Genomic DNA, 15,233 nt, shown 5'->3' on the forward strand with positions numbered 1-15,233 from the left:
AGAGGAATGGAAGTACCTACTTACCCTTTAGCCTATTGAACTTGTTTGTAAGTATAGGGATAACTCGGCTTTGGGAACTTCCCTCAAATAACTGAAGGTAGTATCTAAAGGGTTGGGTCATGCATCTCCCAGTGGCAGTTAAGAGCTTAAAGAAAGCTTACAGACTTATTGCCTCATCAAGTGCACACAAAAGGTTTGGGAGGTGATTATTATATTCATCTTGCTGAGAAACATTATGATTTTTAAAGAGGTATGTCTCATCATTATTAGGTTTATACTTCTAATTAAGAGATTGAGGTAACCTAAAAACAAGATTTTGTCATAAGTACTTAGAAGTGCTCACATTACTTTCATCAGGTGGTCAACAAGCTCTTTCCTTAATACTTTTCCTTAATGTTTTGAAAACTGAGAAAATGGAGGGAGTTCCCTGGCAGTCCAGTGGTTAGGACTTGGCACTTTCACTGCTGCAGCCCCAGTTCAATCTATGGTCAGAGAACTAAGATCCCACAAGCTGAAAAACATGGCCAAAAAGAAAAAAAAATTAGTACATGGAGGGTGTAACATGTGAGTCACCAGGACCTCAAATCTTTAAAATGAGGATGCCCTTTGACAGTTCTAAATTGATAAATATGATAGGCAATGAACATGGCTTTCCATTTCTGTGAAAAACACAAGAAATTATCTGTGAATGTGATACTGAAAAGGTAAGATCTAGTACTCCAATCAGTATCATTTGGGAATTTTCCAATGCAGACAAACAAAGAGGGAGAAAATAAAGATAAGAAAATTAAAATTATTCATAGTTCTACCATAAATAGATAATAGATACTTTTACTTTATATATTCTTAGATGGTGTGTTCGTATACAAAACATATACGATTTTACGGGAAAAATGCTTTTTTAAACTTTTATTAATTCACAATATATAATGAACATTTCTCCATGCAACAGTTAAAACTTTCCTGCTGACAGAAACTTAGAGACTGGGTCAAAAACACAACAATTAGAAGCTGGTAATAGGAAACACGCAAGAAACAAGTTTAACACCAAAACGTTTACAACAAAGGTAAGTCAAGAACATGTAAGTTTAGGAAGTAAGTGTCTCCTAACTTCACGGAAAACATCAGGATTCAAGGCATAAGGCAAAACTCATCATGATGCTCATGGTAAGGGGGGTCAGTGCTAACTGCCCGCAGACTATGACTCAACTGCTTTTCCCTCAGCTTTTCCATCAGCTGCCTCACCTCCTCCCCAATCCTTTCCATATTATCTTCTCTCATCCTCGCCTGTGGCTCTCCAAGCCTCTGAGTCACGTCCCATCTATAATGTATTATGGGCTGCCTAACACGGAACCGCCTACGAATTCCTCTAGGTACAGAATATTCACTAGCACCCAAAAGGAGGGCCATAGGTTCTCTTTTATTAGCATCTTGATCCTTTTCATCTTTTTTTTCATTCTCCTGGTTGGCATCTTCCATGTTGCGATTTTTTACTGCTTGCTCCTCTTTGGACGCCATTGCTCCTAGGAGACAAAAGATGCAACAGGGACTATTTTCTGGGTGGAATGATCAGCACCGAGGACAGAGGCCCTACTACGCACCTCTCAATATTCCCAGTTTTGGTGGTCAAAGGCTTTTCAAATTTTCCTTTTCCCACCTGAGAGGCCTCCTACGCCCTCTAGGGGGCCCCCAGTCCGAGCACTCCCCCCGTCCCGCGCCCCAAACCCACCATTTTCCCTGCCGATCCAGGCCCAGGTCTCTGCAGGCATCAAAATGGAGGACGGGGTTGCAGGGAGCATTTGGAGTCTTAGGGTTTTCCCCCGCGTTCCCCCCACCGCCCAACTGTCCCTCGCACCGACCTGGGCCTATCCTTGCTGTCTCCTGCTCCTCCCGATTCTTGCTGCAAGTGTGCCGCCGAAACACTTCCGACTCGCAGACCTGCAGAGGGTCGGGGTGGGGGCAGGAGGCTGCTGCAGCCGGGCGCTCGGCTCCCTCCCGGCCCCGGATCCCCTACCCCCAGCTACCCCCACCCAGTGTGCCCCGCTCCCATGCTCAGCCTCCCCCTTCCCAGCCCCAACACCCGGCACCGACCACCATTTTTTCTACCCCGAGAAGATCGGGGGTGGGGCGGGGCTGTGGGGAAAGCTTGCTACGGTGCGAGAGGCAGGTGTTCGCAAGGGGCTATTGCCCCAAGGTCTTCCGGCCCGTCCCCAATCTCAGCTCCCGGAAAGGACTGCAGCTTTCGGCGGCCAAATGCTGGGCCGCGGGGGGGGGGGTGGGGGGGGGGGAGCTGCAGTCTCCACTCCGGGGCAACAGGCCCCCCGAGAAAGGGTCCACAGGCCGCGTCCGCTCGCCCACGCCACCTTTGCGGACCCCACTCCGGGTCCCTTACCTGCTCCCCTCGTGCCTGCCACTCTTGGGGGCCGCCCCGGCCCGCACTCCCCTCAGGGCCAGGCGGAGCAGGTACCAAGAAGCGAGCGGGGGGACAGTCGGGTCTGACGCAAGAGCTGGGCGTGCAAGACGGCGCCGCCCGGTCACGTGGGGCATTCGTCACCGCGGAAGGCCACGCCCTCACCCCACCCCTCCTGCCCCGAGCGGGGGTCTCTCAAAGCCAGCAGGGACACCTCCCCTTGCACCCACTCTTACCCACCCACCCCGCCGCCCACCACCCGGCCCCGTGACACTTGTCCAGGAGCCGGCGTCAGAGCTCTCCTTTCTTCATTTGTTCCTGGGTCTTTCTCTTTTGGCCTCGGAAGGGCAGTACCTTCCCAGGGGGCCGATGGCCAGGCCGACTTCTCTGCTGAAGACTTGAGTTTTCCCTCTTGTTCCCAGGACACTCCTTCCACCTGCTGTCTTTGCTTCCAGTCTCTTTTCCTCCACTAAAACGGATAGAAGAATTAGGTCTGGAAAAGAGCCTAGGAGTCTGGATTTTGAAAAATTCTTAATATCTCTGTGTTTTGTTCCCTTCCCTTTATTTTAAACAAGAGTCAATGTACTTTTTAAAAAGGAAATACATCGTGGTTTTTATTTGAAAAGGGGTTAAAGTTTGGTGAAAAGAAACCAACCACCTGTTTCTTCTGCTAAGTCGTTATGTAAATATAGACTCTACAGGCAGCTACATTTTTAGAACTTAGAAAAGGACAGGGCAGCTGATGCTTCCTCTTCTGAGGGTCCCCTAGATTCATGAGGCCCTTCCATGAAGTGAGCCAATAAGTGTGTAGCACAGCAGAGGCTTGTTTGTTTTTCAGAGCTAAAAGAACAGCAGAAACTCTGTCACAAATTTCTGATTCAAAAGGCAGTAAGTATGTCTGTTTGCAAACCGCATGATCATATGTTGATAAATTCCTGAGGCATCTACAATAAACCTACTGTAGAACTAAGAATTTAATTTAGCACACTTGTAGTTATACAGAAACTCAGTTGTGATCCTGTATGCTAGCAATGAACAATTGGAATTGGGATAAATTTAAGAAAACATGAAGAAAACTCATACACTGAAAACTACAAAATACCACCGAAAAAAGCTAAAATCAAAATGAATGTGAAGATAAACCATGGTCCTTGATCAAGAAATTCAGTACTGTTAAGATATTAATTCTCTTTAAATTGATCTATAAATTCAATGCCTCCCTTGTAGCTCAGGTGGTAAAGAATCTGCCTGCAATGTGGGAGACCTGGCTTCCATTCCTGGATGGGGAAGATCCCTTGGAGAAGGAAATGGCAACCTACTCCAGTAGTCTTACCTGGAGAATCCCATGGAGAGAGGAGCCTGGTGGGCTACAGTCCATGGGGTGGCAAGAGTCGGACAGACTTAGCAACTAAAGCACCATAAATTTAGTGCTGTCAAAATCATACTTGCAGCAGCAACTTCATATAAATTGATAAACTTTGTTTTTGTTTAGTTGCTAAGTCATGTCCGACTCTTTGTGACCCCGTGGACTATAACCCACCAGGCACCTCTGTCCACGATGTTTCCCAGGCAAGAATGCTTGAATGGGTTGCCATTTCATTCTCCAAAATTGACAAACTTACCCTCCCCCCAAATTTATATGGAAACGCAAAGGGCCTAGAACAGGCAAAATAATTTTGAAAAGAAAAACACAAATCTGGAAAATTGTGTTATCTAAGTTCTAGACTTACAATGTAATTGTACAGATAGTGGAGTATACAGACACTGGACTTACCAAAATTAAAAACTTCTACTTTTTGAAAGATATGGTTAAAAGATGAAATGGGAAGCTGGGAGAAAATATTTATAATATGTGTAACCAACAAAAGGTTTATATCCAGAAGATGTATAAAGGACTCAAATTTAAAAAGAAGGTAGCAATGCAATTAAAAATGATCAAAATAAATAATATATGAAAATTTAAAAAAAACAAAGATGATCAGAATGAACAAAAATCTCACAAAAGTACATATATCAATTACCAATGAGCTCATAGAATGATGCTCAACCTCAATCATCAAGAAAATGTAAAAAAAAAATACAGAATAAAATATCACCACATACTCATCAGAGTAGCTAAAATTTAAGTCTGACAATCTTAAGCATTTTTGAGGATACGGACAACTGGGATTCTCATTCACTGCTGGTAAGAAGTTCAATCACCTTGACAGATTTTAACAGTTTCTTGAAAAGTTAGACTTACACTTAACCATATGTCCTGGAAATTCCACTCTTAGGAATTTTCCCAAACAGAATTTAAAATATATTTCCTCAGAAAAACTTGCACAGGAATGCTCATAGCAATTCCATTAATTATAGCCCCTAAATGGATACAATCCAAAAGTCCATCAAGAAATGAATTAAAAAATTGTGATTCATTCATGCATTAGAATACTTTGAAGCCATAGAAAGGGACAAAGTACTGGTACAAGCAATGACAGAGATGCATCTGAAAAAATATCATATGTAGGGAGAGTTACTAGATATAAAATAGTGCATTCTGCATGATTCCATTTATATAAAGTTCTAGAAAAGGCAATATGTATACAGGTCGAGAAACAACAATTAGAACTGGACATGGAACAACAAACTGGTTCCAAATTGGGAAAGGAGTACGTCAAGACTGTATATTGTCACCCTGCTTATTTAACGTATATGCAGAGTACATCATGCAAAATGCTGGGCTGGATGAAGCATAAGCTGGAATCAAGATTGCCCGGAGAAATATCAATAACCTTAGATATGCAGATGACACCACCCTTCTGACATCAAGCAAAGAAAAACTAAGAGCTTCTTGATGAAAGTGAAAGAGGAGAGTGAAAAATCAGGCTTAAAACTCAACATTCAGGAAATGAAGATCATGGCATCTGGTCCCATCACTTCATGGCAAATAGATGGGGAAACAATGAAAACAGTGACAGACTTTATTTTCTTGGGCTCCAAGATCACTGCAGATAGTGACTGCAGCCATGAAATTAAGACACTTGCTCCTTGGAAGAAAAGCTATGACCAACCTAGACAGCATATTAAAGAGCAGAGACATTACTTTACCAACAAAGGTCAGTCTAGTCAAAGCTATAGTTTTTCCAGTAGTCATGTTATGGATGTGAGAGTTGGACAACAAAGAAAGCTCAGTGCCGAAGAATTGATGCTTATGAACTGTGCTATTGGACCGAAGACTCTTGGTGAGTCCCTTGGACTACAAGATCTAACCAGTCCATCCTAAAGGAAATCAGTCCTGAATATTCATTGGAAGGACTGATGCTGAAGCTGAAGCTCCAATACTTTGGCCACCTGATGCGAAGAACTGAGTCCTTGGAAAATACCCTGATGCTGGGAAAGATTGAAGGCAGGAGGAGAAGGGGATGACAGAGGATGAGTTGGTTGGATGGCATCACCAACTCAACGGACATGATCTTCTGCATGTTCCAGGAGTTGGTGATGGACAGGGAAGCCTGGCATGCTGCAGCCCATAGGGTCACAAAGAGTCGGACATGACTGAGTGACTGAACTGAACTGAGAACAGGCAAAACTAAATTATATTGATGTAAATTTAATTAAAACAATGTTTGCCTGACTTGAAACTTGTGATTTTTCTGACTGTAAAAGGGGCATAACAGAGCTTTCTCAGCTGAGGGAAATGTTCTCTATCTTGATGGGGTAGTGACTCCACTGGCAATGTTTGTTGAAATCATTGAACTGTATAATTAAAATGCCTATGTATCTTATTGTATGTAAATTATACTGAATAAAGGTGACTAAAAGTCAAATAGGAAAAGCCTAATTAAATACTTGCAAGACCTCTACACTGAAAATTATAATATAATTTTGAAAAACATTAAAGAAGACCTAAATAAGTGTAGAAATATGGATTGGAAGACAATATTTTAAAGTTGTCAATTATTGCAAAATTGATCCATAAATTCAATGCAATCCATATAAAATCTCAGCAGATTATTTTTCTGTTGACAAGCAGAATCCCAGCTTTGTATGTGAAAATGTAAATAAAGAACCAAATATAACCAAGACAACTTTGAAGAAGAGCACTCCAAGATTTCCATACAAGATAGCAAGCTTAATACAATGCTATAGTGAAGAAATAGTATGATATTGTCTCAAATATTAACATATATATATTCATTCATGCACACACACACACACACACATGTGAAACTTACCTACACATACTATCCTTGATTTATGGCAAAGATGACAGTGAAGTAGATAAGGATTTTTTTTAAGTCATAGCAGATCAGTTGAATATCCATGTGTGAAAAAAGTTTGTTAACTCTACCTTAAGTAATACACAAAAATAAACTCCCAATGGATTGCAGATCTAAATGAGAAAGGTAGAAATACTGTTCTAACGCAAAGTACACAGGAAGTCGTCTTTGTGACTTTGGAGTAGGCAGTGTTCTTGAAAAGGACACAAAAAAGACTAATAACAAGGATTCAAAAATATTACAAATTGTATTTTTTAATATCAGAAACTTCTATTCGTCAAAAGATATCATCAAAAGAATAAAGAAGCAAGCCCCAAACTAGGAAAATGTTTTTGTAACATATATCTGAGAAGTGATTTGTATCTATAGAGTATAAATAACTTTTACAAATGAATAAGAAAAATCCAATCCAATAGAAAAATGAGTGAACACCTTAAAATAACAGCTCAAAAATCAGAATATCCAAATGTCTAATACATTTGTGAAAATGTGCTCAATTTCATTAGTGTGCAGAGAAATGCAAATTAAAACCAAAATGTGATACTGCTAAATGCCACCCAGAATGTCTAAGCTAATAAAGACAAAAAAGCAAGTGTACAAGTGTTTTACAAGTACAATTAGAGCTGGTATTAACACTTTGGAAAACTGTTTGAAAAATACATAAAGGTAAGCATATGTATACTCTAAGACCCAGTACTCTCATTCTAGATATACCCATAATAAAAAGTGTGCATTGTTTTACCAAACAACATTTACACACATGTTCATAATCTGTGTTAGTTGCTTAGTCATGTTTGACTCTTTGTGAACCCATGGACTGTAGTCCACCAGGCTCCTCTGTCTGTGGGATTTTTCCAGGCAAGAATACTGGAGTGGGTTGCCATTCCCTTCTCCAGGGGACCTTCCTGACCCAGGGATCGAACCCAGGTCTCCCGCATTGCAGACAGATTCTTTACTGTCTGAGCTACCAAAGAAGCCCATAATAGCACTTTTTAAATTGCCAAAATTAGCAAGTATCCAAATGTTCTTCATTAGGAAAATGTATTGCTTAACTGTGTATTTAAACAGTGGAATATTATTCAGCAATAAAAAATGTGCAAATTACAACTATACATAATATGTATGGATCTCACAAACATAATATTGAAATATTGAAATAAAGCCAGAGTGAAAAAGAGGAATGTATTTGAATTTGTATGGATTTTGACACAGGCATTGCTATCTATGATGCTGGGCACTTTTGGGTAATGACGGGAATGGAATTTCTACAGTGTTGTTAATGTTCTGGCTTTTTTGTTTTGTTTTAATGTTTGTTAAATGGTTCTAGTTTGTAAAATTTTACTGAGCTACATATTTATAATTTGGACATTTTACATATGTATTTTTTACTCTATTAAGAAATTCCTTAAATGCCAAACAAACCTACATCATTCTTCTCATAGTAAACTGTTAAAAAAAATTTGCACACTATTGGTGGATATGTAACTTTGTACATTCTTTTTAAAAATTTATTTTATTGAAGTAAAGTTGATTTACAGTGTTGTATTAATTTCTACTGTATAGTAAAGTTATTCCATTATACATACATATATATATATATTTACATATACATTCTTTTTCACATACTTTTCCATTTTGGTTTATCACAATGTATTGAATGTAGCTCCCTGTCCTATACAATAGGAACTTATAGTTTATCTATGATTTGGTAATTCTTCCTGGAGAACTATTTGACAGTAATTATTATAAGAAATGTCCATATTGTCTGATACAGTCACTTAATTTTTTACATTCTATTCTACAGAAAAAAATAAACATGTGTAGAAAGAGTTGCACATAAAGATGTTCTTTTTTGTTGAAAAAACAAAATATACAAACGTAGATTATTAGGCTTAAACAAGTCATTGCCTATCTACATAACTGAGTTCTAGTAAACAATAAAAATACACTGTAAAAGTATATTTGATGATAAAGAATGCTTTTCATGATTTACACTTTAAATAATAGAAAAGTAGATTAAAAATAACACACTCAATGGGATTGTAATATTAATCTATATGCATATACATATAAACATTAACTGTAATGAATAAAATATAATGAATCCTTATTTCTGAATATTCTTATATAGTCAATATTAAAACAAGCAATTTCTATACATAAAACCACCAGAAATAAACATAGCAAATAACAAACTAGGAAACAAGCACAACATATATTATTAATTCATTTTAGCCACATTTTTTCATGCTTCAGAAAAAAGTGATATGGAAAAATTCTTCCTTTCCACACAGAAAATCTATCACCCTCTTCACAAGTTTAAGATACAAGATAAACCACTGTAATAGAGACCCCCAAAATACAATGGTTCAAATAAGAGGGAAGTGTATTTCTCTCATACAAAATAGTCTAGAGATAGAAAGGAACTTTTGGGCAGGTGAATTTGTCTGCTATATGAAGTCAGGTGCCTTCTATCCTGTTGCTCTGCTATCTCTAAGAGCGTTGTCTTTATTCTTTTTTTTCCCCTTCAAAATCTTTTTATTTTTTATTTTATTTATTTTTGTCTTTTTTTTTTTTTTTTTTTTTTGCCTTTATTCTTCATCTGAGTTCTAGGACACAGGAAGGAGGAAAGACAAAATGGTAGGCAAACAATTCCCTTTTAATATTTTTAAAGTGTTTTTTTTTTTTAATGTGGACTATTTTTTTTCCATTTATTTTTATTAGTTGGAGGCTAATTACTTTACAATATTGTAGTGGTTTTTCCCATACATTGACATGAAGCAGCCATGGATTTACATGTATTCCCCGTCCTGATCCCCCCTCCCATCTCTCCACCCGATCCCTCTGGGTCTTCCCAGTGTACCAACCCCGAGCACTTGTCTCATGCACCCAACCTGGGCTGGTGATCTGTTTCACCCTTGCTAGTATACTTGTTTCAATGCTATTCTCTCAGAACATCCCACCCTCGCCTTCTCCCACAGACTCTAAAAGTCTGTTCTGTATATCTGTGTCTCTTTTTCTGTCCTGCATATAGGGTTATTGTTACCATCTTTCTAAATTCCATATATATGTGTTAGTATACTGTATTGGTCTTTATCTTTCTAGCTTATTTCACTCTGTATAATGGGCTCCAATTTCATCCATCTCATTAGAACCGATTCAAATGAATTCTTTTTAATGGCTGAGTAATATTCCATGGTGTATATGTACCACAGCTTCCTTATCCATTCGTCTGCTGATGGACATCTAGGTTGCTTCCATGTCCTGGCTATTATAAACAGTGATGCGATGAACATTGGGGTGCATGTGTCTCTTTCAGATCTGGTTTCCTCGGTATGTATGCCCAAAAGTGGGACTTTTGGATAGCAGCCATCCTGACTGGCGTGTAATGGTACCTCATTGTGGTTTGGATTTGCATTTCTCTGATAATGAGTGATGTTGAGCATCTTGTCATGTGTTTGTTAGCCATCTGTATGTCTTCTTTGGAGAAATGTCTGTTTAGTTCTTTGGCCCATTTTTTGACTGGGTCATTTATTTTTCTGGAATTGAGCCTCAGGAGTTGCTTGTGTATTTTTGAGATTAATCCTTTGTCTGTTGCTTTGTTTGCTATTATTTTCTCCCAATCTGAGGGCTGTCTTTTCACCTTGCTTATAGTTTCCTTTGTTGTGCAAAAGCTTTTAAGTTTCATTAGGCCCCATTTGTTTATTTTTGCTTTTATTTCCATTATTCTGGGAGGTGGGTCATAGAGGATCCTGCTGTGATTTATGTCAGAGAGTGTTTTGCCTATGTTCTCCTCTAGGAGTTTTATAGTTTCTGGTCTTACATTTAGATCTTTAATCCATTTTGAGTTTATTTTTGTGTATGGTGTTAGAAAGTGTTCTAGTTTCATTCTTTTACAAGTGGTTGACCAGTTTTCCCAGCACCACTTGTTAAAGAGGTTGTCTTTTTTCCATTGTATATCCTTGCCTCCTTTTTCAAAGATAAGGTGTCCATAGGTTCATGGATTTATCTCTGGGCTTTCTATTCTGTTCCATTGATCTATATTTCTGTCTTTGTGCCAGTAGCACACTGTCTTGATGACTGTGGCTTTGTAGTAGAGTCTGAAGTCAGGCAGGTTGATTCCTCCAGTTCCATTCCTCTTTCTCAAGATTACTTTGGCTATTCGAGGTTTTTTGTATTTCCATACAAATTGTGAAATTATTTGTTCTAGTTCTGTGAAAAATACCGTTGGTAGCTTGATAGGGATTGCATTGAATCTATAGATTGCTTTGGGTAGTAAAGTCATTTTGACAATATTGATTCTTCCAATCCATGAACACGGTATATTTCTCCATCTGTTTGTGTCCTCTTTGATTTCTTTCATGAGTGTTTTATAATTTTCTATAAAAAAGCTTTTAAGTTTAATAGGTCCCACTTGTTTACTTTTGCTTTTATTTCCAATATTCTGGGATGTGGGTCATAGAGGATCTTGCTGTGATTTATGGGATTTTGATAGGGATTGCATCGACTCTGTAGATTGCCTTGGGAAGTATGGTAATTTCAACAATATTAATTCTTCTAATACATGAACATGGGATATCTTTCCATTCGTGTCATCTTAAATTTCTTTCATCAACATCTTGTCATTTTCTAAGTACATGTCTTTAACCTGTTTGGTTAGATATAGTCCTAGGCATTTTATTCTTTTTGATGCATGTAAACACATTTTTTAAATTTCTTTCTTAGTATATAGAAATACAACAGTTTTCTGTATATTTATTTTGCACCCTGCAAGTTTATTGATTTTATTTATAGTTCTAATAATTTTTCATGGCATCTTTAGTATTTTCTACATATAGTATCAAGTCACCTGCAAAGAGTGACAGCTTTATTTCTTCCTTTCCAATGTTAATTCCTTTATTGTGTAATAGCTGTAGCTGGGGCTTCCAACACTATATCAAATAAAAGTGGTGAGAGTGGGCATCCTTGTCTTGTTCTTGATCTTAGAGGAAATGCTTTCAGCTTTTCAACATTGAAAATGATGTTGGCTGCAAAGTTAGTCATATGTAGTCCTTATTATGTTAAAGAATGTTCCCTATATGCCTACTTTGTTGAGATTTTTTTATTATAAATGCATATTGAATTTTGTCAAAAGCTTTTTCTGCATCTATTGATGTGTGTAGTTGTTCGGTCATGTCTGACTCTTTGCAATCCTATAACCCTATAACCCCCCAGGCTCCTCTGTCCATAGAATTTTTCAGGCAAGAATACTGCAGTGGGTTGCCATATATGATTTTTATTCTTCAATTTTTAATGTGGAGTATCATCTTGATTGATTTACAGACAGTGAACCATCCTTTCATCCCTGGGATAAATCTCACTTGATCATGGTGCATGAACCTTTTAAGTATTATTGAATTCAGTTTGCTAATATTTTGTTGAGGATTTTTCCATTTATGTTTGTCAGTGATATTGGTCTGTAATATACTTTTTAATGGTTTCTGTCTAATTTTTGTATCAGGGTGATGCTGGACTCATAGACTGAGTTCAGAAGTACTCTTTCCTCTAATTTTTTCAAATAGTTTGAGAAAGATAGGTTTTAACTCTCCTTTAAATATTTGTTAGACTTGACCTATGAAGTCATCTGGCCCTGCACTTTAGTTTGTTGGGGTTTTTGGTTTTGTTTTTTTACTGATTCAGTTTCATGACTGGTAATTGATCCCTTCATATTTTCTATTTCTTCCTGATTCAACCTTCGGAGATTGGATAGTTCTAAGAATTTATCTATTTCTTCTAGGCTGTACATTTTATTGGCATGTAATTATTCACAGCAATCTCTTATAATCCTTTGTATTTATTTCTACAACATTGGTTGTAACTTCTCTTTCATTTTTTTATTTTATTTAGGCCTTCTTTCTTGATACATCTGGCTATAGACTTATTAATTTTGTTTGTCTTTTCAAAGTCCCAGCTGTTAGTTTTATTGATCTTTTCTTGGGATTTTTAGTCTCTATTTCATTTATTTCTACTCTGATCTGTTTTATTTCTTTCTTTCTAGTAACTTTGGGCTTTGTTTTTCTTTTTCTAGTTGCTTTACATGTAAGGTTAGAGTGTTTCCTTGAGGGTTTTTTTGTTTGTTTGTTTGTTTTCTAAGGTAAGCTTGTGCTGCTATAAACTACCCTCTTAGATTGACTTTTGCAGTGTCCCATTCGGTTTGAAATCATTGTATTTCCATTTTCACTTGTCTCCAGCTATTTTTTAACTTACTTATTTGTCTGTTTGGTAGCATGTTGTTTAGCCTTGATGTATTTGTGGGTTTTGCAGTTTTTTTTCTTGTGCTTGATTTCTACCTTTATATAGCTGTGGTCAGAAAAGATGTTAGATATGTTTTCAATCTTTTAAAATTTATTGACTTGTTTTTTGGCCTAGCCTGTGATCTATCTTGGAGAATGTTTCATGTGCATTTGAAAAGAATGTGTATTTCATTGCTTTTGGATGGAATGCTCTACATATATCCATCAAATTCACATGGTCTAATGTGACATTTAAGGCCAGTATTTCCTCATAGATTTTCTGTCTGAATGATCTGTGCCATGATATAATTAGGGTGTTAAAATCCCCCAATATTACTGTGTTACTGTCAATTTTCCCTTTGTGCTTGTTAATATTTGCTTTATGTATTTATATAAAGATATTATTATGTTTGATTTTGTCCTCAAACTATCCTCATTTTCTAAAAAAAAAAAATTTCCTTTTTTCCATTCAGCTTATGTGATTTCCACTGCTGTCTTTCAGTTCTCTGATCCATTCTTGTGCATAGTCTAACCTTCTGTTGATTCCTTCTACTCTATTTTTTATTTCAGTTATTGCAGTGTTCAGTTCTGTTTGATTCTTTGTATTTTTAAACTCTTTTTTGAAATTCTTACTGTGCTCATCCATTCTCCTGAATTCAGTGATCATCTTTATGATCATTACCTTGAACTCTTTATTGGGTAGATAGATTATCTCCATTTTGTTCATTTCTTCTCTTGGGGTTTTGTCTTGTTTCTTCATTTGAAATATATTCCTTTAACTCCTCATTTGGCCTAATTCTCTGTTTTCATTTCTATATATTGGGCAGTTGGTTATATTGCCTCATCTTGGAAAAGTAGTCTTATGTAGGAGATGTCCTATTTGGCCCAATACCATACTCCCTTTTGGTCACCAGAGCTATATGCTCCAGAGATGCCCACTGTGTGGGCTACATGGGCTCTTCTATTGTGGTGGAGAGGACTACTGTGGGCACAGTGGTAGATGGGGTTCCCTAGCCCAGTTGGTTGCCAGGCTCTGCCTTCTATCATGGTTGCCAATCTGCTTGGTGGTGGGGCTGGGTCTTGGGGCAGCAGGCTATGGAGCTGGAGGTCCTGAAACTGATGCCAACTTGCTGGTGGGTAGGTAAGCTCCTATTTCTATAAGCTAGAAAGAGGACTCCAAAATGGCACTTGCCAATATCAGTGTCCTTGTGGTAGAAGGAGCTCCCCAAAATGGCTACCACCAGCATATATGGCCCAGAGGGAGTCTCAGTTTCCTCCTGCCTCTCTGGGAGGCTCGCTAAGATCAGCAAGTGAGTCCAAACCAAGCACCTTTCAAATTATTGCCTCTGCACTATGACTTGGAGCACATTAGATTTTGTGTGCACCCTTTAAGAACAGAATTTCTGTTTCTTACAGCCCTCTAGTTCTCCTGCACACAAGTTCCACTGGCTTTCAAAGATTTTCTAGGGACTTGCCTTCATAGTGCAGCAACTCTGGATTACAGAATCTGATATGGAGCTTGGACTCTTTACTCCCTGGGGAGACCCTTTGCAATTGTGATTATCTTTTCATTTGTGAGTTACCTACCCAGGGGTGTGGGTCTTTACTATATATGTGTACATGTTTCCACCCCTCCTACCTGTCTCACTGTGGTTCCTGCTTTATATCTTTGCTGCTGCTGTGGCTAAGTCACTTCAGTCATGTCCGACTCTATGCGACCCCATAGACGGCAGCCTACCAGGCTCCTCCGTCCCTGGGATTCTCCATGCAAGAACACTGGAGTGGGTTGCCATTTCCTTCTCCAATGCATGAAACTGAAAAGTGAAAGTGAAGTCGCTCAGTCGTGTCCAACTCTTCGAGACCCCATGGACTGCAGCCTACCAGGCTCCTTTGTCCATGGGATTTTCCAGGCAAGAGTACTGGAGTGGGTCACCATTGCCTTCTCTGCTTTATATCTTTAGTTGTGGAAAATCTTTTCTGTTAGTCTTCAGGTTCTTGTCATAGATAGTTGCTCTGTAAATAGTTGTGATTTGGTTGTGCCTGTGGGAGGAGGGGAGTTCAGCGTCTCTCTACTCCACTTCTAACCACTGGGCACACCTTTAAACATTTTTAACTGTAGAATTCAATGTATTTTAGTACACTTATAAGTGTACAGTTATCAACACCATCTAGCTCCAGAATATTTTCTTCATCCCAAAAGGAAATCCCAGCCCTCTTAAGCACTCTGATCTCCATTCTTCCCTTAGCCCCTGGAAAACATTCATTTGCTTTTTGTTTCTATTGATTTGC

At 38.4% G+C, this 15,233-nt stretch overlaps 1 protein-coding gene across 1 annotated transcript; it reads right to left on the reverse strand.

Moving 5' to 3' along the window:
- Window positions 1-894: 894 nt before the first annotated feature.
- BEX2 (brain expressed X-linked 2) lies at window positions 895-2,538 on the reverse strand. The gene is made up of 3 exons (XM_061137836.1): window positions 2,393-2,538; window positions 1,860-1,938; window positions 895-1,523 (listed from the first exon to the last, which is right to left on the reverse strand). Exon 3 carries the CDS (start codon window positions 1,516-1,518, stop codon window positions 1,132-1,134), a length of 387 nt encoding a protein of 128 aa, XP_060993819.1. The 5' UTR covers window positions 1,519-1,523; window positions 1,860-1,938; window positions 2,393-2,538; the 3' UTR covers window positions 895-1,131.
- Between the last annotated feature and the right edge of the window lie 12,695 nt (window positions 2,539-15,233).

Source organism: Dama dama, chromosome X (assembly GCF_033118175.1).
Source record: "Dama dama isolate Ldn47 chromosome X, ASM3311817v1, whole genome shotgun sequence".
NCBI classification, from domain to species: Eukaryota; Metazoa; Chordata; class Mammalia; order Artiodactyla; family Cervidae; genus Dama; species Dama dama.